This window comes from Podarcis filfolensis (genome assembly GCF_964270895.1).
Source record: "Podarcis filfolensis genome assembly, chromosome: 10".
NCBI classification, from domain to species: domain Eukaryota; kingdom Metazoa; phylum Chordata; class Lepidosauria; order Squamata; family Lacertidae; genus Podarcis; species Podarcis filfolensis.
Window position 1 is genome coordinate 43,828,662 of NC_139612.1, and position 24,551 is coordinate 43,853,212.

Genomic DNA, 24,551 nt, shown 5'->3' on the forward strand with positions numbered 1-24,551 from the left:
GGTCCTCCGCCGCGGATCCTTTCTCCTCCCCTTCATGGGCGGGGCTTAAAGCAGGGTGAGAGGCCCCCGCTCGGGTGCCGCCACTACGATTTGTAAGAGGGACGTGTGTATGCCGATGCGGATGTGCAGGGAGCGGGAGAGGGACGCATCCTACTGCGAAGAAGGGCGCCTCTTTGGTCTGCAACGCACGCAGGGGCAACGTTGACAGTGAAGTACTCAAAAGGATATGGGCTGCACTAGTTAATTATTAAATTCCCCGTTCCACTCTTCATTTTGGCTCATCAGTGAAACAGCAGTTCACCTTATTCTGACCGGGGTAGGGGGAGCATCAGGTCATTTCGGTCACTGTAACTGTCATATATGTTTTGCCTACTGGAGATCTGACCCAAACCAGCATTTCAAGTCAATCCTGTATAACTAACATTGCAGAGAGGCATTTTTTAAATATAAATTTTAGGCATTGTCTGGATCTGTTAAAAATTCTGCATTTATGTATTTTATTATATATTGTATTTATATCCCACCTTTCCTTCCAAGGAGCTTGAGGTACCATACATGGTTCCCACCACCCTTTCCATTCATACAACAGCCCTGTGAGGTAGGTTAGTCTTTGAAACAGTGGCTGGCTCAAGGTAACCAAGTGAGCATTGTGGCTGAGTCAGGATTTGAACCCTGGTCTCTCAGGTCCTAGTCCAACTCTATCCACAACACCACACTGGCTCTCCTGGGGAGTTCATTTGTTTCTAGCTTTTTCCTTTTAATTTCACTTTGAAAATCAATGGTACCTGAAATAAAACACCTTAGAAGTACATTCTTTGAAAAGGGGCTGTTTTGACCACATATCTCCTAGTAAAAGCAGCAGCAGGAGTAAGCAAATATTCTAGTGGCCTGTTCATAGATTTGAATAGAATTCAAAGCATTCATCCACTAGTGAGCTAATATTAGTCCTTACTGAAAAAGTTATTATTCCAGGCACACAATAGGTTATTGAGGAAGGGAAAATATTGAGCAGTGAAATGTATTGCTATATTAAAAGTAGATATTGATACATATTCAGTCTTTTAAAGCTACTTAAATAAAGTGATTCAACAACTTGCATAGGCAGTTTGCTCAATCTAGGATTCTATGAGCCTTTCTTACCGTTTCATCTAAATCAGCTATAATGTGTTTTGTCCTTGGGGAAATGATGATGAGCTTCTCCTGGCAGCCTTTTAAAGTATGTATGTCCATATGAGCCCCTATCCACTTCAGTATCATTGGAATAGCATCACATTACAGTACACCCCACCATATATGGGCATGGTGGGAAGGCTTTTGTGAGAAGTTAGTTTGTAAGAGCATCCCTACCAGTTTCAGAGTTGGCACACCAAGCAAGTCTTGGGCAAGAAGCAAGGCTGAGAGCTTTATTAATTTTTCAAATTCATATTTTTATAGCTTGGTTGCTTTTCCTATGCTTTTTCAATTTTTTTGTTTTGTTTATTTAATGGAAAGCTGAGCTGTAAGCGTTGTACAACTTAAGAACGATAATACAACAGAAATCCAATAAAACAGTACTAACAAAATATTAAAAATATAAAAACAAGAATTCAGGAAATTCACACAAATAAAATACAGGGTCTGAGATCATGGGCCAGGAAATGTCTGGGCAAAGACATATGTTTTAACAAGTCGCCTGAAGCAATTGATTGTTGCTTCATGTATGGCAGAAGGCAGGTCATCCCATTGTACACAGACAATAACAATGTCACTAAACTGTGGACTTGGAGTTGGGATGCTAAGTGTGGAAATGAATATTTATGCTCTACACAAAAGTTCAGAGGTGGTTTCTTTTAGACTAAAATAAATTATGTTGTTACACTGCTGCTTGATCAGGTGAGAGAACTTTCTCACTTAAAACCTATGTGTTTTACTTTTTGTTTCTTTCAGAGCAGGGGATTTGTTCTTGGTCAACTTACACACATGCTGGCTGTGTTTTTTATGCAGAAACTTTTTAAGGGCAATGGATGCTGTTGAAGAGCTCTTACCATCAAAAAGTTCTTCACAGTGCTTAGTCAGAATCTTCTTTCTTTTAACTTGAATCGATTGCCTTGGGTCCTAGCCTCCAGGGCAGGAGAAAACAAGCTTGCTTCCTCTTCCATGTGACAGCCCTTTAGATATTTGAAGATGACTATTAAATCTCCTCTGTCGACTCTTTACCAGGCTAAACATACCCAACTCCTTCAGCAGTTCCTCATAATGCTTGGTTTCCAGATCCTTTATCATCTTGGTCACCCTCCTCTACACACGTTGCAGCTTGTCAATGTCCTTAAATTGTGGTGCCCAGAACTGGACACAGTACTCCATATGTGGTCTGATTAAGGCAGAACAGAGCAATACTGTGACTTCCTTTGATTGGGACACTAGATTTCTGTTGATGTAGCCTAGAATAGCATTAGGTTTTTGTTGTTGCATCACATGGTTGACTCAAGTTAGCCCCTAGATCCTTTTCACAAGTGTTACTGGCAAGCCAGTTGTCCCCTATATTATATTATATTGGTGCTGCTGGTTCTTCCTACCTAAGTGTAGAACCTTACATTTGTCCTTATTAAAATTCTTTTGTTTGTTTTGACCCAGTTCTCCAACCTGTTAGGGTCTTTTTGAATCCCGATTCTGTCTTAGGCGGCATTAGCTACCCCTCCCAATTTGATGTCATCTGCAAATTTTATGAGCCTCCTCTCAATTAATTAATTCAAGTCATTTATAAAGACATACAACAATGGGCCCAGGATAGAACCCTGCAGCACCCCACTTGCCACTTTTTCCCAGCATGATGAGGTACTCTTCATGAGCACTCTTTTGGTTCCGTCAACCCATTACAAATCCACCTAACAGTAACTTCATCCAGCCCACATTTTACCAGCTTCTCTGCAAGAATATCATGGGGTGCTTTGGCAAAAAGCCTTACTGAAATCAAGATAACACTATGTCCACAGCGTTCTCCTGATCCACCAAGCTTGTAACGCCATCAAGAGAAAAAATGGGACTTGTCTGGCATGAATTATTTTTGAGAAACCCATGCTGAGCCTTAGTAATCATAGCATCCTTTTCTAAGTGGTCACAGCCTGACTGTTTAATTGTCTGTTCCAGAACCTTTCCTGGTGTTGTTGTCAAACTCACTGATCATTAGTTACCTGGGTCTTTTTTCTCCTTTTTAAGATGGGTACAACATTTGCCCGCCTCCAGTGTTCAGGGACCTCACCTTCTTTCAAAAAGTTCACAAAGATTATAGATAGAGGCTCTGTGATTACACCCACAAGCTCCTTTAGTACCCTTGGGTGCAGTTTGCCAGGCCCTGGAGATTTGAATTCATTTTAAAGTATCTAGGTGTTCCCTTACCACTTTTTTCCTATCTTGGGCAGCAGTTTCCTCCTTACATCATTAATTCTGGTATCACCAGGTTGGGCACTGCTTTCCTCTTGGGTGAAGACAGGCAAAGTAGATGTTGAACAGTTCTGCCTTTTCTTTGTCTTCTCCATGCAGAGAACCTACTACTTGCTTATTCTTTCTCTTGTTTCAAACACAACCAAAGAATCATTATTATTATTATTAACCTTTCTTGCAAGCCTGAGCTCATTCTGAGCTTTGGCCTCCTGACCTTTTCACTGCAGATTTTGTCTACTAATGTATACCCTTTCTTCATTGTACATTTACAGAAGGTTCATCCATGAAGGAAAAATTGGCACATTAAATGCAGAATGAAATTTTGAATGGTGGCCATCAGGGTAAAACTCTTGGTGAACTGCTTAATTGCCATTCTGCATATTTGCTGCATAGCATTTTGAAGTTGCTTTGTTAAGCTACATTTTAAAGTTAACCTGTGTAATTGTCTCCTTCTATGAAGACGCTTATAATACTGTATCTACAGAATCCCAATAGTTACAATGCAGCACAGTAATACCTCCGCGAACGTCCGCCTTGTCTAGTGTCCATTCCGGCGAATGTCCGTTGCAAACCCGGAAGTACCGGAATGGGTTACTTCTGGGTTTGCCGCTCGTGCATGTGCAGAAGCGTAAACCGTTCCGTGCGCATGCGCAGACGCGGCGCTTTGCCCTGCGTCCTTTTTTGTTAGTGGCTGGGGCTCCGGAATGGATCCCGGTCGCAAAACAAGGTACAGCTGTACCGATTAAGCTTGTTCATGAACTCTTAACTGTCTGTTTATTGCATTGTTTTATCAAGTTGTAACTGATTAGCATCTCTGAACTATATAGGATCCCTTAAATGGAAGGGATTCCACTAATATTAGTACTGTATTTCTAGGAATGGAGGAGGAAAAGTTATTGGTCAGTCTGAAAATAGTAATTATCAAAAAGTTGAGATGATTAAAAAATAATTGTGGATATCCTCTCAAGGTCATACTTGTTCAGATGTTGAATATCCATAATAATACTGAATAGTTTAAAATGTAATCTGGAGAAGAAAATACACAAGGCATATTTAAAATGACTGTGTAACTTAGATATATTTACTATGGCCTAACCTGATTTAATACTTACATTGGTTATACTTAGAGTTGTAGTGAAAATGAAATCTGGTTTTTGCTTTTGGTATATGATGGCCCCCACTGAGTTAAGATCTGGTGGATTATGAATAATTTAATTTTTAGAGGGAGCTGAGTTTTAATATCCACGAAAGGTGTAATTTGTATATGTAACAGTTATCCTCACAGGATTTTCCAAAATGAGATGTCATATAATTAATTGCTTCCATCTCTACCAAGTAGTATATGGAAATATGGTTTGGGCCAGAGACCTTGGGGAAAAAGGAAGCTGCTGTTTCTAAAGATGAACTCAGGGTTTTGTGATCACATACATTCATTGCTACAATTGCAAGAATAAACCTCTTCATGAGAACGTTGTAACGTATAGCAGTAGATTAGTAGAAGATTATTCCTTTTCACTCCAAAATTACTAGGGGTGCTGGAGTACAGCAATCAGATTTTATGTAAAATTGTATTTTAAATAGCTGAGCAACATTCTGTTATTAGTTTGTTTAAATTTGGCAAGTCTGTCATTAAAGAGTTTACTCATATGTAATGATTTGCATTTTGATATAAGTTACAGTAATGGGAAAAACTAGACTTTCTTATGGAAGTAGTTATATTTACAAGCAAGTCTGGAAAAAATATTTCTAATTCTAGGCATCAGAATCAGTGTTTTTGAGCCAACATCATATTATTTGCTTTCTGGGCAGTCTGGAGGAAAGAGGAGGGAATAAACAAAACATAGACACTTAGGAGTTAAAATATTTTTCCATTCATAGTTTATAGGAGGCTAATTTTCACTAAACTCCCTGAATAACAGGCTGACACATTGCTACCAGGCACAAAATTATTCAGGTTTCCCACCATTCTTTACATTCAACATGTATTTCTAGATGCTGTAATAAAATGCTGGCAGAGTTTATTATATACAAACTGAACAATCTGGCCCCTTGTTTTATTTATAAAGGTTCAATGTATCTATGCCTGCCTACTTCATTCTGCAAGGGAGTGTCAGAAAGGCCCCGCATTCGCCGAGCCGTGAGTTATTGCTAACTTTTCAGATGTGTTAATTAATGTGGAACAACGACTTGTGTCTTTAAAAAGAGAAAGAGGGTAAAACATATCAGTTCCTCAAATCTTCTGCAGTAGCAGGCATGACTTAAAGACAGCTCTAAATTTTCATTAGTATAAAATGGTTAAATTTATAGACTTAGCTTCTGAAAACCTATTGTTGAACTACTTTGAAGCCATTCTAGTTTGTGAATTACTAATCTAATTATCCTCTTGATTTCTGAAACAAATGTTTAAGTGGAATAGAACCCATATGAAAATGCTGCATTTGAGTTCTGCATAGGGCAGATAGCTAAAACTGGAAAAACATACTGGAATTATTAAGTCTAGAATTTTGAGTGTAGAACCACTGCATAGATGCACTTAAAGTTGCCTATTTCAAGTTGATTGAAATAGGATAGTGATTACATTTATAATAGCAAGCTTCTCTATCCTCTGAGGTGAATGAGGTTGGGATGAAGTTGCAAACGTACCATTTTCCTAGCAGCTCTCCTCTGCTTCAGTAATTCACCAGTAGGTTTTCATTATACATAATTATAATTTAAGGGGTAAACTAAAAACAAACAAACACTTGAATAACTTGAGTTGTATAACTGCTGCTGCATCTTTAAACTGGAAACACCTTTTGCGGGGACCTCTTATTCAAATCTGAAATAGTAACTATTCCACTGTCCCTTTTCTTGAAGGAAAATAAATCAGTAGCCAGGTGTTGAGTTTTCCATTTAGACCTAATATTTCCAACCTTGTTCACAGATGTGATTGATTAGAGTTGCAATTGGACTTCAGTGTGTGGTAAGCAGGCTGACGTGTTTGTGTTTATAGAACTCTGTTTGTCATTAATGTAGATGCAGTGTGTTCAGCTTATGGGGTTTTAGCTGTTTTAAAATAATGCTGCTAGGGAGAATTTTATTTTTTCCAGTGTTCTAGGTTTATAAAAACTCTTCAGTATGTTTGAACCTGCCAAAGTAGGTTGCTGTGAATGATGTCTTGAAGAAATGGCTGCTGGCAACCAGTAGACACTCAATAAATGTATTGTAAATGCTTGTAAGGCTGTTCATACTAATGACAAGTGCTGTCCACATGAGCAGGAATAAAAATCTGTTGCATATGTACTTGTATTTTTGAGGCAGTTCTCATTCCATATAGTCCTGTTTTTAGCTTTCTTGCATTATTTGAGTATTGTGTGGTACATAAAATAATTACCACATGTAATTACCAAGGTTAAAATAGTATCAGTTCTTCAGATTCTAATTTTTTGTGTGTGTGAAATGAAGAACAAAAGTGAAACTACACTGGTTTTAGAACATTATGTGTCTAATCAGAAATGTCTGTTTAATGTGTTACAGGGGATACTACCCGCCAGCGAATCAAATTCAGTGATGACAGAGTGTGCAAAAGTCATCTTCTCAACTGCTGCCCTCATGATGTCCTCTCTGGAACAGTGCGTATTTTATTTTATACTTTGGAGATACTTAATGCTATTTTTGCAGCAAAGGAAAATGTATTAACCATACAGGTTTTAGCAATTTCAGGTCCCAGTTTGTCTGAAAATATGTAGAGGTGTCAGACCAGTGTATGGCATTTCTTGTTACTGATCTACACACACATTTACATAAATTATGAGAATGATTAATTAAGATATTGTAGAAATGAAATCCCTATTGATGATTATGTCTTTTGAAATGATTGCAGCAGAAACTAATACAGTGTTGAATTTTCAATCAAAATATGTTATAAAACTGGAGGCAGAGCAAAATAACATCACTTCCCCACCCCAACCCCAGCAGAACTGTTCTCATGATGGTAAAATATTTTGATCTGCCGCCTCCTCTGGAATAGTAATTGATATGCTAGACCCAATTTATTTGCTTTCCTACAGAATCTCTGCTTTCTTATCTTGCTGTACTGAATTATTCGTGTTGCTACTTTGCCATGTTAAGTCACCTTTCCACTGTATTTGTAAAATATGAGTTTTACCATCTCTTTCCAGTTTCTGTCCAGATTTCCAAATATATTTTCCCTGTCAACAAGAAATGAATGCACTTTGTAATCATGCTTATGTCTAATTTTATCAGTTGGAAGTAGGATCATGATGTTGAATGAATCAAAGCAGCTTTTAATTATGAACCCTCTTAGGCATTGGTGCTTATACTCATTTGATCTTTCCTTACTCTGAATGAAAAAATGTTGCATGAGTGCCTAAATTGGAGGTGTCTGACTTTGTATTCTCGGAGCCTGCGTTGTTTTCCAGACAGCAATCTAGGAACATGCTTTGCGGATTGTTGGGTCCTGTAACAACGTTGGTAGCATCTAACAATAAGGATTTCAGTTATGAAGCATGATTGGTCAGGCATAGCAAGAGCATTCACATTAAAATGCATCTTGTCTTAAAAGATCCAGTCTGCAGACTACCCCTTGGCCATCCCTGAACTAAATTAAGACCAATGCAAACCTAATTCCAAATTTCTCAGTTCAGTCTGAATCCTTGAGCTACAGGAAATATACATGCAGCACAAATTCTTTTTTGCTGCTGTTCTTCATCTTGAAGGGTGGACACAATGAATACACTTTGATAAGCAGGGGTTCAAATAAAGCTTCCTTAAAAAAAGAAAAATTCATAAGATAGCTAAGTGATGTTATAGAACTCCTAAGAGGATGGAAAGAACAAATACTAATCATAGAGTTGGAAGAGACCCCAAGGGTCATCTAGTCCAATCCCCAGCAATATAGGATATTTGATGCAAGCTGTTAGAAATCTGTTAGAAACTTAGTTGCAAATTTAAGGTAGTGTCTCTTAAGCACTAGTTCCTTCATTGCTGCTTTATTGGGAGCTAAACCTTAATTTCGGTTTGATAACTGGTTAGATAAAAAGATAAAAGATCAAGAATCTAGATTTGTCAGTGTGAATGTGCTTCTAACTTGATAATGAAATATTCACTTCTAAGCTACATTTTCCCACTGCCCTCATCACACACAAATTGATATTTAACATTGAGTTGCCAGTGATCTTTTAGGAACATTTTTACTTTATAACATACTTTAGACTGCAGATCTGGGGCATAATTGAGTCTCTCATCTTAGAATTCACTGCACATAAAAACCTATGTGTATAGGAGAAAGGTTCTAGCATAGCCTGACTTGCTGCGTTTTTATGTAGGGGACATTTTTTCCTTGTGAGGGTGGATCTGAGAAAATATAATAAGGTGACTGTTAGGACCACAGAGTGGGATGGGGATACAAGAAAAGGGTAAGAGAGGAAGAAAAATGAAGAAAAACCAGAGGAACTTGCTTCTCCCACCACACAGTAAGTAGCCCAGTTGAGAAGGGGAAAGAGAGTATTCCTGTTTGTTTGTTTTTATTTTGAAGATTTTTAACCCACTGTTCATTGAAGATAATTCCAGAGTAGGATTTTCAAACCACTGAATGCTGCCTCAGATGCTTTAGTGGTCAGCCAAGCTCTGTTGTTAAAAGCTCTTTTTTCCCCTCACGTTTGTCTAAAGGCCAAAATAGGTATGGTTTGTTAAAACATTAGTTGCCTTAGATAGGCAGGCCTTCAGGGTCCCAACAACCTCCCAACATCCCAAGTTCTGTGGCAAGTACTGTACTCCACAAGGCAAACAAGAAAAGCAAATCTGATGGCATAGGAGCAAATGGTGTTTGAGTAAGGAAAAGAGTGACATTGAATTTTTATTTACACTTCAAAGATTTTATCATTTTATATCCTTCATTATCAGATAATCTAGGAGCAACATATATTTCTCCTGTGGTCCTTCCCCATTTCCTCCCACCTTTTCTGTCTAACGGTATTAAAGTAAGGGTACCCTACTGCATGTCGTTTCAACCAGAGAACTACAAATGTTTCAGTTGACTTCAGGACAGCTGAAAATCTGTAGTTGCCCCAGTAGTGTCCCTCCCACAGCTTGGAGAAAGGGCAAGATCTTACCTCCGACATAACGCTGGCTTTTAAAGGCTCAAAGTGCCTCAAAAGCACTGCATGACATCAGGGACACAATTCAGTGAGGCAGGTGGGGGCTTAGCCTTCTTGTACTGTGCTTTGGAAGCATTTGCAGTGTCTGACTTCAGGGACAATCTCCTCTCAAACTTGAAGGAGAGGGCCCCATACAGTGGGATAATTTGTAGACCTTCTCACCCCATATTAACCACCTTATCTACAATAATTGACCTTCTAATGCTGGCCTTGGATTTACAGAACTGAAAGTTCTGGGCACATACAGGACTTTTAATATTTCTTCTTATAGTGACAGTCTCCATGCATCCTGGAAAACACCCCATGTGACACAAGGGGCTGCTGCTAGATGGTAAAATTGATTTCTTTCTGTCCACCATGCATACATCATAGTACCTTATGCTTATGTGCATCCAACCCTGATGGTACCTCGGTTTAAGAACAGTCTGGTTTAAGAATGATTTGGTTTACAAACTCCGCAAAACCAGAAATACTGTCTTGGTTTGAGAACTTTACCTCGGTCTAAGAACAGAATCTGAATGGTGGAAGGGCACCAGCAGTGGGAGGCCTCATTAGGGAAAGCGCACCTTGGTTTAAGAAAAGTTTTGGTTTAAGAACGGACTTCCGGAACAGTGTTTAATTTTTCAAAAGTGAACTTAAGCCAAACAAATTAAATAATGTCAGAAGTGGTAGCAATATCTGTTAGTCTGAATTGAACAAAATTTAAATGTATGTTGCAGCTGAGCAGAATCAAACTACGTAGTGCAGTGTTTTGACTCCAGTTCCCAAAACCCTAAAGAGGATCCATGACAATTAAACAGTCCTAAATGTTTGCTGTGTAGACTCAGCCTATTATGTCCTAGCCCCCTCATTAAGGTTTTTATACTAATATACTGTAACTGTAACTATCAAGTACTGTCTAGTTATGGCTGCAGAGCTGAAATACTATATAAGTCATTGCAGGGGGGGGGAAGGTAGATTTTAAGGGCTATACTGGTAGTTAACTTCCATTGTTGGAAAAATAGGAATGTTTCTAAAGATAATGGATGATGGTCAACATAAGTCACATTCAGTACACCAACTGAAAACACTATGAATCCGTTTATTTTACTGACTCTATTCAGAGTCTGACTTAGTTGGATATCACCCACTGAGTGAGCTTATACACACATCTCTAAGAGTACCGTATTTTTCGCTCTATAACACGCATCTGACCATAACACGCATGTAGTTTTTAGAGGAGGAAAACAAGGAAAAAATATTCTAAACGAAACAGTGGATGTATGATTTTTATGGTTCATGCTGTGGCCACAGACATGTGATCTGACAGTGAGTTTGGGGTAGCCCAATGCAAAAATCCTGAGGATCCATGTGGATCCATGCTTTGTAACGTTTTTGCGCCATTGCGGCCCCATGAAACAGTGGGTGCGTGTGTGTTTTTTGGTGCAGGCTATAGCCATGGAAATGCTATGTGATCTGATGGTGAATTTGGGGTGACCCAGTGCAAAAATCCTGAGGATCCATGTGGATCCATGCTTTGTAACCACGTTTTAAGTGGGGAGGGAAGGAAAAGAACTCAAGGGACAAGGAGCACGCGTGGGGTGTGTGGAGAAGGAGCTTTTCTGCGAGCTGAGCGGGGGGGGGGGGGGAAGAGCACTGTTGCTTTAAAGGTATACTTAAGGTATTTGCCCTGTGCCTGGGTTTTTTTTCCATTTAACAGTTTGCAGCCTTTTCCTTCCGCTCCTTGTTTTGAGGCAGAATAGATTTGAGCAAGTGAGGAGGACTTGGATTGCAGGGGATTCGCCATTAGCTGTGTAAAAGCGCTCCTCCTTGCAGCCTGAATGATAAGCAGCCACCAGCAGCAATAGAATGGAGCACAAAAAAGCGGTAGGGGCACTAGGACCCAGACAATGCTCAAATCTATCCTGCCTGAAAATAAGCTGCTCCGTCCCGCGGATCAGCTGAGACGCGGGGGGGGGGGGGGATTTGCGAAGTTTCCCCCTCTCCCTCATGCCCTCCCCAGCCTTTTTTTTTACTTCCTGGTTTTCACTGCGCTGGCTCAGAGCTCGAGGTTGGTTTTATTTTGCTGCTGGTTGCTTAAATTTTATCTTTCCTGCCATCCCTCTGCAGCCTCACTGCTCTGTTTAGAGAGCGCACGGACTTTTGCTAGCTCCGTCCCTCCTCCCGTGTAAGCGGCTGCTGCCGGCTTTGCTGCCATGACTCTCCTTCCCTCCCTCCTCCCCGGCTCCAGGTCGCTTTAAAGCAAGCAAAGCGAGAGCCTCGTAGAGTGTGTAAGCGGCTCCCGCTTTGCTTGACTGATGGCAGCCATGGCTCCGATCCGTGCATTCGCTCCATAACACGCACAGGCATTTTCCCTTACTTTCTAGGAGCAAAAAAGTGCGTGTTTTGGAGCGAAATTTACGGTAAGTCTCAATGAATTCAGTGGGGCTTCTCAGTAGGCATGTATATGATTGCATTGCTAGCTTCCTTGAATATGAGGGGAAAGCAGTGCTCTTCTCTGCATATCAGGGATGGGGAACCATTTCTAGCTCAAAGGCTGCCTTCCCTTCCAGCGGCCATGTGCCAGTGGTGGGTGGGGTGAGAGGCAAAAGTAGACAAAGCAACAAGTATAAATTACCTTTGTACATTAGGCTAGTTTTTACACACATCCTCCAGGCAAGCAAGAAGAAAACATCCTAGCCAGGTGAAAACACCGACGGAGGGTGCAAAGTAGAGCCAGCGAGGAAGCGTGTCCTAGGGAGAGATTTGAAGTTCTCCATCACTACTGTTTTTTAATGTCAGGAGATTATGTTGTTTGCCCAACCACTATTTGTATAAGCAAGAAAAGAGACTACACACACACACACACACACACACACACACACACACACACCATCCCTTTGACTTACATATACTGGCCTGGCTTACATTTTACATGAAGCCAGCATTAAAATAAAAATTTGGCTTCCACTTGTGGTTTTTGGGAGGGATGCAAACCAGATGCCCACGTTCTCATGTAACAGTTGTCCTGCTACAAATAGCTTTAAACAGCTGCTGGCTTTAGTTTTTGAAATTGGATTGTTTTGTTGTTATTTTTTAATTGCATTGTGGTTTTAATTAGAATTTGTAACCTCCTGCCATCAAATTAAGCAAGAGGCATTATTACAAGGAGACATTCCAGCAAAGCAAAGTAGTTGAGAAAGGGGGACAGCAGGGTCATATGTGGTATAGCCTAGGGACAGCCCTGGAGGGGCATATTTGTACACATCACCCAGCCTGAGGTTTCCCACACCAGGCGTACACACACCTTTTGTCTCTTAACTTGCATCTACTAATTTATCAGGAAAAAATATACAAGGATAGGTGGGGAAATGTACTTAGGATTTTCTACTTTTAAAATATTATTAGAAATGCTGCTAAGACTGCAGAGCTATTTGGGTGAGGTTCAAACAAATACCTTTGCTCTAGTTTGTGAGTATGGTTATACTGAGGTTCATTGATGCTTCAGTGCAGACTGGATTCGATCACTTATAACAAATCTGGCACGCTAATTATTTCAAATATTGTATTGTTTTTAAAGCTTGCACAAACACGGTTTGCTTCACAATATTGGAGTAGAGTATGGTTTTAACCCACTATGTATCCAGTGTTTCTGTGTAAAATTTTGCATTTATTTTCAGAGGATGGACCTTGGAGAATGTCTGAAGGTGCACGACTTGGCATTAAGAGCCGATTATGAAATTGCATCCAAAGAACAAGACTTTTTCTTTGAGCTTGACGTATGTTTCATTTTGAAGCTATTTCTATCTAATAAAAGCTAGAGAAGGGAGAATGGGGAAGGAATGAGACAAGTGCACAGTGCAGTTGTGTTTTTAAAAACTTTTAATTCTATAAAGAATCCTAGTAACTAAGTGGCAGCTTTTGCAGAATTATTTGACCAGTACATGAAGTGTTGTGAAATGTTTATAGTTCCATATCCTCAATATGGAATTCATAACTTTTGACAGTTATTAAGAGTGGGAGGGGTCGTTGCTATTCCCCACCCTCCACCTCCAAACTGTCTCTCTCTCAATAGCATTTGCCTTTGTACCTTTGACACACACTAGGAGTACACAACCCTTTTTTAAATGAAGGCATGGTAAGTGTCATTTCTTCACTCCACATCCCACAGTACCAATAGCTCCACTTCCTGCAGTACCAATAGTGTTTAAGAAGAAGCTTTATTCTTGTAACATTTGCGCAGTGGGGAGCTAGGGTATTACTCCTTGTTATGTGAATTCCATATACATGTTACTTTCTCACTTTAACAACTCTTTTTGCCAGTTCAAATACAGTTGCAGATGTGTTTCAATCCAATATGATTGTACCATCTAATTTTACCTTTTGAAATGGCCCACTATGTGATCTGAAAGGGAATGGTAGAGTGTTAAAGATTTAGTGTACTTGTTGCTTGTTGCATTGAAAGCAATGCATTTAAATGTGGTCTGAGTTGCATTTGCTTTAAAATCTCCCAGGAAGTCTAGAGGGTGAGTTATGCAAATAATAAACTTTAGAACTTGAATGAAATACAAAAACCCAAGCACATTTTAAGGTTGAACCAGCAGTCAGTGTAGCAATGCTAGCCTTATTTTTAAAAAATGCTTATTTCTGGCAGTGATACTCCTTTGATTGATGGTTTAGATTGGGTTTTTTTAAATGTATTAGGCAATGGATCATCTACAGTCATTCATTGCTGATTGTGATCGAAGAACTGAAGTGGCAAAGAAAAGACTGGCTGAAACCCAAGAAGAAATCAGTGCTGAAGTTGCAGCCAAAGTAAGCATTTAAGACTCCCACTCTACAAGTCACTCCATAATTATTCTAGCTTGATTTGTTAAACCATTATTTCTACAGTAACTCTTTAATGTGCAAAAAACTCACGGTAATCACCCTACCAATCTCCTTAAATCATTTTAGCAACGCAAGTCCATTTAGCTGTTGACAGGGCCATGCAGAGAGCTTGTGATTGAGCCACAGGTTTTAGTTTACGCTTCTCTGAGTTGGATCCAATTCTCTGGGCTCTCCTGATTTTAGCATTTTATGTTTTCTCCTATGTATTGCAAGCTTTCTTGAATTGAACTGAAATGAATTCATAGGTTTTGAAAGAAAGTTCAGGGAACTCAAAATGCAAGAGCAGACTTGGCGAACCTTTTTTTCCTGCTTGTAAGAATTAGGAATTCAGTGGCTCTTCTCTTAACTGAAAAAAGATCTGCCTTAGAGGGCAAGAGAATATTTTTGTTTCGTTCAAATAATACCCACTCCTATGCCATAGTCATCTTAATTATTGCGGGTGTTACATATATCTAACTTCGGTACAAGGAACGAACAGTAGGTTGTTTTTGGTATTGGGAAGGAACTTAGGCAGTTGTCTCGTGCTGACTCAGATCATTGGACCATCTAGCTAAGTATCATTTACACTGACTATCAGTGGCTCTCCATGATTTCAGACAAGGTTCTCTCCTAATTCCACCTAGAGATGCTGGGGACTGAACCTTCTGCATGCAAAGCAGTTGCTCTGACATTGAGATAGGGCCCTTCCCCATTTTATACTCCTGTAAACTTCAGTGAGTTTTTGTTTTGTTTTACTGGGAAAATACCATGGACTAATAAATTACAGTGAATATAATGCATACTGAAGTTTTGTGCTACCATACTTCATTTTTTAAGTGTAGTTAAACCTTTTGTCTCTTAATGATCTTTCTAAAAGTTATATGGTTCAAGAAATGAGAGACCAGCAGCCCATTTTTGTTCATAGATAACATAGCTGGGTTTTCCTAAATCTTGGGTGGGATAGGGGGGCAGGGACCAGAAAAATGCTAGAACCTGCCCAGTGAGGACTGATTATGTGCATTGGCCACAGAATGCTGATTTATTGTTGCTGTGTGTGTAAAACCAGGGTATGAGGGGGGTATGGAGAGTCCTGGAAGAGAGCATGATTGGCTAGACAGCTGGGATCCTTAACAGAAGTGCTCCATACTGTCACATTTTGTTGTAGGTCCTACTTGTGGGTTTATATTACAATGATTTTTGCATTATTGAATTCTTGTAAGTCTTACATTTTCTCCCATCTTAAAGGCTGAAAGAGTCCACGAATTGAATGAGGAAATTGGAAAGCTGCTTGCAAAGGTGGAACAACTTGGAGCTGATGGAAATGTGGAAGAATCTCAGAAAGTAATGGATGAAGTGGAGAAAGCAAGGGCAAAGAAAAGAGAAGCAGAGGTAATCTGAAATTGGATTCTTTAGTGGTTCAGTTTGGTACAGTATTTGAAAATCATGGTTAAAACACTGGTCCCAAGCTTTCAGTCTGTATTGTTTATCAATAAGTTAATTCACAACATTAGCATATAGAGAAGTCTTAGATGGTTACAACTTCATCTGTTGTCCCAAAATGTCAAATAAATCTATATATGAATTTGAGTTGGGATTTTATTTCTAGCTGATTTCACTTCTTATCATGTACTGCAGAAGGAGAAAATAGCATGAGGAGACTCATGCAATTTCTTTCCTTCTGCGATGCTGTGTACCACCAGCTACCACCCAGTTTCCTTTCTAACCTTTTTCTCCAGACGCCTACTTATTCCCACTGTCTGTCCCCCCCCTTCCTGTGTCAATTTTAGATAGTATTCTCCTTATGGTAGGAAAGCACCATGTGCCTAAATTGTGTTATATAAAGTTGTTATTATTATATTGGCTGGCTTCTAAACTGCGTTTGTGAACTCCCAGTCCTGGCTTATGTATAGGAACAAATGTAATTTCATCAGCAGTGTCAGTTCATCGTTTTCCAGCTTTTTAACTGGAAATCCTTATAATTACATTTTATTTATGTCTTTTTCTCCTCCTGCCCCCATGCTCATACCAAGCAGTTTCTTTAATCTGTTTTAAAATCAAAGTTTATTTCTCCATTATTGTTTCGCTTACAGACAATACACCTATTCTACACTGGCAGTTCCTTCAAGTTTTTCTGCCCTTCCCTTCCCTACACCAAGGGGTATCACACTGGGCAGATAATCAGCAAGTTATTCTGATCTTGGCAAACCAAACACTCACTCTAATTTTGAACCCAATGTCCCCATGGTAACAGGCCTGGAGGCAAACAGAGCTGCTGAGAAAGGATGTGTGTTTGCAAAGAAAAGCTTAAAGTAGCTAAGAACACATAAGAGGGCCAACCCTCCTCCCAAAAAAAGCCCTGACCCACTGTGATTTTGTCAGTGGCCTTTGGCAGCCAAACAATGCTGTGTATTAGTTGGAAATCGAAAAACTGGTAAGAGGCAAATTATTTATTAATTTATTTATTAAAAAATAATGTATATTCCACCCTTCCAATGTCTCCTAGGGCAGCAGATGGCACAAATGATGAAACAATTAAAACATCTTTTTAAAAAATTCCAATACAGATGTGCCGTTGGCCTGTTTGAGCCTCTTACAATTTATAGTACAGGGAAGTCGGGAATGGCTGGAACCCTATACAGAAGCACTCTTGCTAAGAGAGGAGGATACATTGCCACATTTTGTGCAAGTCTAACTTGTTAGAAATAATGGCTGTTGTTGCCTCTGCCATTTGGCATCAGTTTTATCCAGGAAGTGTGCAGCAGCAGACTGAATAACCAGCAAAGTGTCTGTGCAGATGCATGTGCTTTGTAAAAGGGTGGAACTCTTTAAATCTGAAGCTGCAGGCTTGAAACTGTAGGTTGGGAAATTTTAAAAAATGAAAAATAAAATTTATATTAATGAAAGTTTAGGCTGGAGCTTGTGCATAGTACTGGCCTAATTCATCACCTGTCCTTTATTAAGGAATGGAAATGCTGGCTTTCTAGCTAAAGAAGGCACATTATATACTTACCAAGAATATGTTTTATTCATGCATTTGAGATAAATATTGTGATGTCTTTGCAGGAAGTGTACAGGAATTCCATGCCTGCTTCCAGCTTTCAGCAACAGAAGCTTCGAGTTTGTGAAGTATGCTCAGCATATCTTGGTCTACATGATAATGACAGGCGGCTTGCTGATCACTTTGGAGGAAAATTGCACTTGGGCTTTATTGAAATAAGAGAGAAGCTTGAAGAACTCAGGGTAAATAAATATTACATAAGTACATTAATTTTAATGGATCTATTCTGAATATGATTTAGTTGGATATCATATCACGCTTAATATGGGTTTGCATGACTCCAGGTGCTCTTAAGTAGGTAATGCAACTAATAAATTTATGAAATAATCATAGAACCATAGGATTGTACAGTTGGAAGGGACCCCAAGGGTCATCTATTCCAACTCCCTTTGATTCAGTGTTCAAACTCCCATTGTTCTAGGTGCATTTTGCAACAGGAAATTTCATTAGCGCGAGCAGTTTCTGAGCTCGGTGCAGTACTGCGCCTAAGATTTCAGATTACACTGCTACTCTCTGAAGACTGGAGAAGACGTCTAGCTACTCTCTGAAGACTGGAGAAGAGACCCTCTTAAGAATATTAGGGGAGTGGGCAGGGGAAGGACTAGACCATGTGAAAAGTGAACATAGTATTTTAGCTGCAGTTTATTCATTTTCAGCTTTGTATTCTTGTTATAAAAAAGCGTGTCTGGATATTCTGTTGTTTTGCTCATAACCTAGATTTAAGGTGCCATTTAGCTCCTGGCTTTCATGCCTCAGTGTCTAACACTGTACATGAGAAATGGCCTTCCAACCTCTGCTTAAAGACCTTCAAGGAAGGAGATTCCACTACCTTCCCCAGGGAGTCCATTTCACTGCCAAACATCTCTTAACCATCAGAAAGTTCTTCTTGATACTTACTTGAAATCTATTTTCCTGTAACTTGAATCCATTGGTTCGAGCCCCAGCCACTGGAGCAGGAAGAAACAAGCTTGTGACTAGTGATGCTAAAATTCTCGAGAATAATCTTTTGGAGAATATCCTCAAGAAAATTCTCAATTAATGAGAACATTAGAGAATTTTCATTTAAAATAGGAGAATATTCACTTTAATGCATTGAAAATGATATAATTAGTTAATATACATGTCTGTTCATGGGAAAACTTGCTCAGATGGCAACCAAAAACTGTACATATACTTTTATTCAATGTGGCAATGCAGTGAATTCACATTCTTTGATATTTTTTTTTGCACCAATTTTGAAATTGATTGTATAGGCCTCGGTACTTTAAGTGTATAAAGCATTAAAGCTACTTTCTGTAAAAAAAATTACACTGTATGTCCAAGGGTATAGAATTGCTAAGAATAAGGTCACACCAAAATAGGGGGGAAAGGGCTATTACATATAGTTGAAATACATACAGATTCAAAAGTTCATCAAATTAAATGAATAGCATTTTTAATACTAAAAAAAAAAAATGTTTTCTGTAGCTCACATTTCAGAACTGCCAGTGTTGAATAACACAATGCCCAGTAACATAACTGGATAAAAAAAAAATCATTATTTATTACTTACACTGGTAATATCATAGCTTGTCTTATTAATTACTAGATTTTTTAAAATGTGGGTTGTAAAACTGCTTTTTACATTAGAATTTGTGGAGAATATTCTCTGGAGAATTTTCTAGTAGAGAATATTCTCACCTCACATCACTCCTTATGACAGCCCTTTAAATATTTGAAGATGGCTATCATATCTACTCTCACTCTCACCTCTTTACCAGGCTAAACATACTCAACTTCCCCAACTGTTTCTCTTAAGGCTTGGTTTCCAGACCCTTTATCATCTTGGTTGCCCTCCTCTGCACAAATTCTAGCTTGTCAATATCCTTGTTAAATTGTGTGTCCAGAACTGGACACAGTACTCTTAAGTGCTGTCTGAACAAGGCAGAACAGAGTGATACTATTACTTCTCTTGATCTCAGAGCATTATATTACAGCAGCCTGATGCAGCTTGAATAGCATTAGCTTTTCTTTGCTGCAGCATTGCACTGTTGACTCAAGTTAAGCTTGTGGTCTACTATAACCTCTCACAATAAATGCAGTGCACAGAGCTTCTGGATCAAAAGTTTTAAATGTTGGTCTACACAGAAAAAGAGAACTCAACATTAAGCAAAATAATTTAAATATTTGTAAGTGTCCACTAACTGATTAAAATACCTTTGGGTGATTGTTGTATCTTTCTTTAACCTTCATTTGAACTTTCCTGATGTATTGACAAGAGAAATAGATGTGCTTATCAGTCTCCAACTTCGTCTTTGTTTTTCAGAGAATTGTGGCTGATAAGCAAGAGAAACGAAACCAAGAACGTCTAAAGCGTAGGGAAGAAAGAGAGAAGGAAGAAAGGGAAAAGCTAAGGAGGTAAAAATCTGCTCTTTAAAATTTCAGAATAGTTTTATACTTTTAAATATTTTTGGGCTACTGATTTTGAAAGACATTGAGAGGGTTTTTTGCTCTCAGCGGTGTTACAAAATTTCTGAAAAAGTATACAAAATAGAAAGTGGTCTCATAACTACAAACCTGCTGGGGGGGGACTGAATGCCAAATGGAACAGCTAAGCGTCATACTGGTGCTGGAAAAATGGAAATTCTTGTAGCCTGTTTCCACACTTGACTTTCACAGGGATAACAAAAATCTAGCTGCAATATTTCTCTTAGACAATGATTTGTCCATTTAAACATTAACCTTTTTAATAAATATTTTTATTGCTGTTTAATTTCATTTAACAAAACATACCCACAAAGGGAATACAGAGCTTAAAAGTTGTTCAAGAAGCATTAACTTTCTTATGTTCCCCATAGGTTTCATATTTATAGCAAATAATTGATTTTAAAAGCTTATATACTTGGAAAGGCAACAATTTTAGTTTTCATTAACAATGAAAAATAGCTGGTACATGCATCTTTTTGACATTGGAGCTGGGGTTGACCTGGATTTTGTATTGCTGCTGAGCATTAGCTGTGCACTTGCATGCAAAGTGCATCACTTCAATGATACTCACTTCCAAATAGTGTACTTTGTATTTTGACTTCACAACATAAACATTTACCTATATTTTGCACTTTTTTCAGATCTCGATCTCATAGCAAGAACCCTAAAAGGTAGGTTATAATCCCTTTTTCTTTTAAATTTTCACAAACAGAACCATTTATAAATAATAATATAATCTCCCTGGAGATTACAAACACAGTCCTAATTCCCTGCACAAAAATGAAGTTTCAGTTGTTGACTCCGGCAGATACATTCACAATCTCAAACGATTCATCACCCAACTATGGAGAAATCTCACTGGATCTTATTCTGTATATAGTGCCTTTCTGCTTCATTAGTTGCTGGGAAATTAGCATCTTTGGTCCTGCTTATTAATGCGTTAATTGGTTCTAGAAATCTCAGGTGATCCTCTTTAGTTAACCAAAGATTATGTAGGTCTTCTGTAGAATTGGAATTTCATGAGTCGCTTCAGATGCTACTGAATTCACTGTGGCTGTGGGCCATATTGTTATTAGCTATTGAACAATCATTCAAGGCTTAAGATACAGGGTGAGAGATTGAATTGGCTGCTTTTTCAAGCCAATGAAAATGTTTATTTAAACTGATCATATATTTTATATATATATTTTTAACTCTCTCTATATATAGTTTTTGATTGTAAAGGAGGGTAAAAACCTCTGAAGTTTACAGTGATAATTTTTAAAAAAACTATTAAAGTTATCTATTAAAAACAGTTAAACAGGAACTGGGAGGAACTAAAAAGATTAAAACCAACACTTTATAAGAGGAAATAAAACATATGTAACTTCTATATGTCTGGATAGGCTTGCCTAAACAAATATTTTTTAAGCAGGCATCAAAAGGAATACAGAGAAGGCACCTGCCTGTTGTCAATAAGGAGGGAGTTTGTTGCCTTTGTTTTTGGTATTTTAGGTCCAGAAGTTCCAAATTCCTGCATGACATGTCCTAGCATTGATATAGAGTGCTTCCGCCTTGCTGCTGTCACACAACGTAGGTAGTTATTCTTAGTAGTAGTTCAGAACAGCTACAAGGCTTTTCATCTGCTTCAAAGAGATCTGCTAAACTCCAAAACTTGCAAACTCCTGTGCAGTACAATAAGAGAGTGGTGACCCTATAGGTTCTGTTAATATATCTGCTGGTGGTTCTTTCTCATCAACTATAAATCTCTTTTCAGGTCAAGATCCCGAGATCGCCGTAGACATCGATCTCGTTCTTCCTCACGTGAGCGAAAGAAAAGAACTCGCTCCAGATCCCGTGAGAAACGTCACCGTCACAGGTCTCGTTCCACCAGTCGCAGCAGGAGCCGCAGCCACCAGAGAAGCAGGCATAGCTCCCGGGACAGGAGCAGAGAACGCAGTTCTAAAAAAAGGTAACATTTAGGTCAGCAAGAGGAGCAGTTAATTTCCTCGATTTTACTAGTTTATGTGCAGAAAAGTTGGTAGAAACATTATTCTGTCTTTGATGGTAGTTAGTTTATTCTTAAATGAGGTACAAGTCCTTTGTCATGGGCACTAGTTTGATAATTTGTATTTTTAATGGTTGGATTATTGTATTTATGTTTGCATTTATATTTGTAAACTGCTTTGAGAAACTTTTGTGATGGGGGGAAGTTGTATTTAATTTGTTAAAATAACAGTGTTTCTGCCCTTCTTTCCAGGACCTACCCCCAGGATATCAGTCATTTCCACATGCTTATGTGTAGAGTTCGTTTTTGTAATATCTAGATAGTGCCGCCACTTGAACTTTATTCAAATACTTTCTCAAAAGCATCTTTTCATTTGAAACCTTTGACTTTACTACTTTGTTTCTTTTACTGTCAGAGTTTAGACCGTATGCTCCTTGGTCAGATATTGTCTCTAAGTTCAAGTTGTTTTTTAATAACCATAGGTCAACACAATGTAAGATAAAAGAATTTGCAGTAGTACAAATCACCTTAGTTTGTAGCTGTTGGAAGCACATATGTTGCTGGAATTATATAGAAATAATCTGTTGGCATTGGATGCTTGGAACCTGTACCCTTCTACCAATGTGCAAGCTCTTATCATCCTAACAAGTCAAGTGATGAGAATATTGGCTTGGCTTGCACATAGTGGTAAATCATGGTTTAAACCGTGGCTTGTTTGATCATTCAAACTGCCCAGCAGCTTAACTACGGTTTGTTTAGTGCAGTGTTTCTCAGACTTGGATCTCCAGCTGTTGCTGGACTACAACTCCCATGATCCCTAGATAGCAGTTCAACAACAGCTAGAGACCCAAGTTTGTGAAACAAGCTGGGATTGTTTTATCTTCTCTGGGACAATTTGTGGTGAACCTGTTCATTAAATTATGGCTTAAACCCTTATTTAGCATAACTTGTGAACTAGCCCATGGCTTGACTTATCCAAGAAATGTTTTTGCTCTAACTGCAGCATAGTTACATCAGTTGACCAGTAATAATATTGACTTTGATTACATGAAAATTGACTAGCTGCAACAGTTTGTCTCTTCCCCTTAACTTTAGAATTATGAATGGAAGGAGAAGGCAGTGGATTCCAGATGTAGCAAGTGATCCTAGTTTGACCCCATAACATTTTTTTGCTATGCCTTCTTAAGCTCTGTAAAGCAGTTTCTTCCTGTGCCCTTTTATGTTCTGTTCAGCCAGTCTCTTTCATATTAATAAAGAAAATTAAAAACCAAATGAAGTCATGTCGGTTTTCAAATGCATTGTATTTTCTTTCCAGATCCTCAAAAGAAAGAGCTTCCAGAGATCAAGAACGATCAAGAGACCGTAACAGAACATCACATGACAAAGAAAGGAGCCCCAGAGAAAAGTCACCTAGAGACCGAGATTGCAAAGACAGGAAGCGTTCCTATGAAAGTGCTAATGGCAGATCAGAAGACAGGAGAAGCTCAGAAGAGCGTGAAGCAGGAGAAATATAATTGGCTGTACATTCACTTGATCCTTTAGCTTCCTATGGAGTTGCATACTGTGGTTTAGTTTACAGTTATTCAAAGGGACACCAGTGAGCAGTTCCACACACTGATCCAACTAGGGTAGATGTACAGTGTATAAAAATGGTTATAATGAAGTCTGAATTGACCCCTTTCAGTTGATGACAGCTAAAGCAGTGTCCTTTTTTTCTCTTTTCCAATAAACTTGTAAAACATTATTTTCAAAGATCTCTCTTCAAAAAGACAACAATTTTATGTACCAAGACGTAGATCTCAATGTTTTATTCTCCTTTTTCAATACAAGTTATAGTGAACAAACTATATTGTGCTCTTTGCCTTGGATGCGTTCAAAACTTTATAAACTACTCTAATTTTCCTCCAGTCGAAACAGCAGCACTGAGTGGTTTTTAGGGAGGGCGGGTGGGTCCCAAAGCTTTTAATTAACTCTATAATACGGTGTTCTCAGTTGCTTCTTGAGAGCCTAGGTTTGGCAGTATGTTTTAGACGGGATGTGTGCTGGAGAAAATTGAAAGTTTTTGGTTTTTTTACAGTGCCCATTTAGACTTTGAAATTGAACAGCTGTTGCATTTCATCCTTTTTATTAATTTCTATTGAAACTTTGAAATCAAAACCAGTCCCATATCTCTGTACCACTTGATTGGTATGTGTTCAGTATACTTGGTTCTTTTTCCATAAGATTTTTTCTGCTTTTCTTGTGGGGTGTTAACTGCACATCCTTAATTGTAAAAAACAACAAACCAATAATAAAATAAATAAATAAAATAACAATTTTGTCCCTTGAAGTAGCTGTGTGTTTCCCCACTCCTTCCTCGCAACTAAACTGCTTGTTGATAATGTCCATGCTTTCTATCAGGTAAATTGTATCTGGAACCTGCATGGTGATATATTGTTTTTTACCTGGATGGTAACACTGTGTTTGAGGTACACAGTTGTAATAATATATCCTTTTTATGAAATAGACTATCTGCATTTTGAGGAACAACAACATTCTGTTGCTTTTACAATGGCAGCTTCCACTTGGGGAGGTTAAGATGTTTATAGAATTTGCTGTTAGCATGCCCACACAG

The 24,551-nt window shown here is 38.6% G+C and overlaps 1 protein-coding gene and 1 long non-coding RNA gene across 5 annotated transcripts in view; one reads left to right on the top strand and one right to left on the bottom strand.

Annotated features, from left to right (window-relative positions):
• Positions 1-24,266, top strand: part of LOC310743491 (putative RNA-binding protein Luc7-like 2) — a 32,929-nt gene extending 8,663 nt beyond the window's left edge. For 2 of the 4 annotated variants that reach the window (XM_083573824.1, XM_083573821.1), the window contains 9 exons: positions 6,937-7,031; positions 13,238-13,336; positions 14,262-14,372; positions 15,672-15,815; positions 17,490-17,666; positions 19,790-19,881; positions 20,592-20,621; positions 21,707-21,901; positions 23,253-24,266. In XM_083573824.1, coding sequence (XP_083429950.1) covers positions 6,937-7,031; positions 13,238-13,336; positions 14,262-14,372; positions 15,672-15,815; positions 17,490-17,666; positions 19,790-19,881; positions 20,592-20,621; positions 21,707-21,901; positions 23,253-23,451 — 1,142 coding nt within the window. In that variant the 3' untranslated portion in view covers positions 23,452-24,266. Of the gene's footprint in view, positions 1-5,486; positions 5,558-6,361; positions 6,383-6,936; positions 7,032-13,237; positions 13,337-14,261; positions 14,373-15,671; positions 15,816-17,489; positions 17,667-19,789; positions 19,882-20,591; positions 20,622-21,706; positions 21,902-23,252 lie in introns of those variants that run through there. The other 2 variants (XM_083573822.1, XM_083573823.1) reach the window with 2 other exon arrangements.
• Positions 8,933-10,188, bottom strand: LOC310743553. The gene is made up of 2 exons (XR_014539093.1): positions 10,112-10,188; positions 8,933-10,073 (listed from the first exon to the last, which is right to left on the bottom strand). It is a non-coding gene; the product is annotated as an uncharacterized lncRNA (long non-coding RNA).
• Positions 24,267-24,551: the final 285 nt, after the last annotated feature.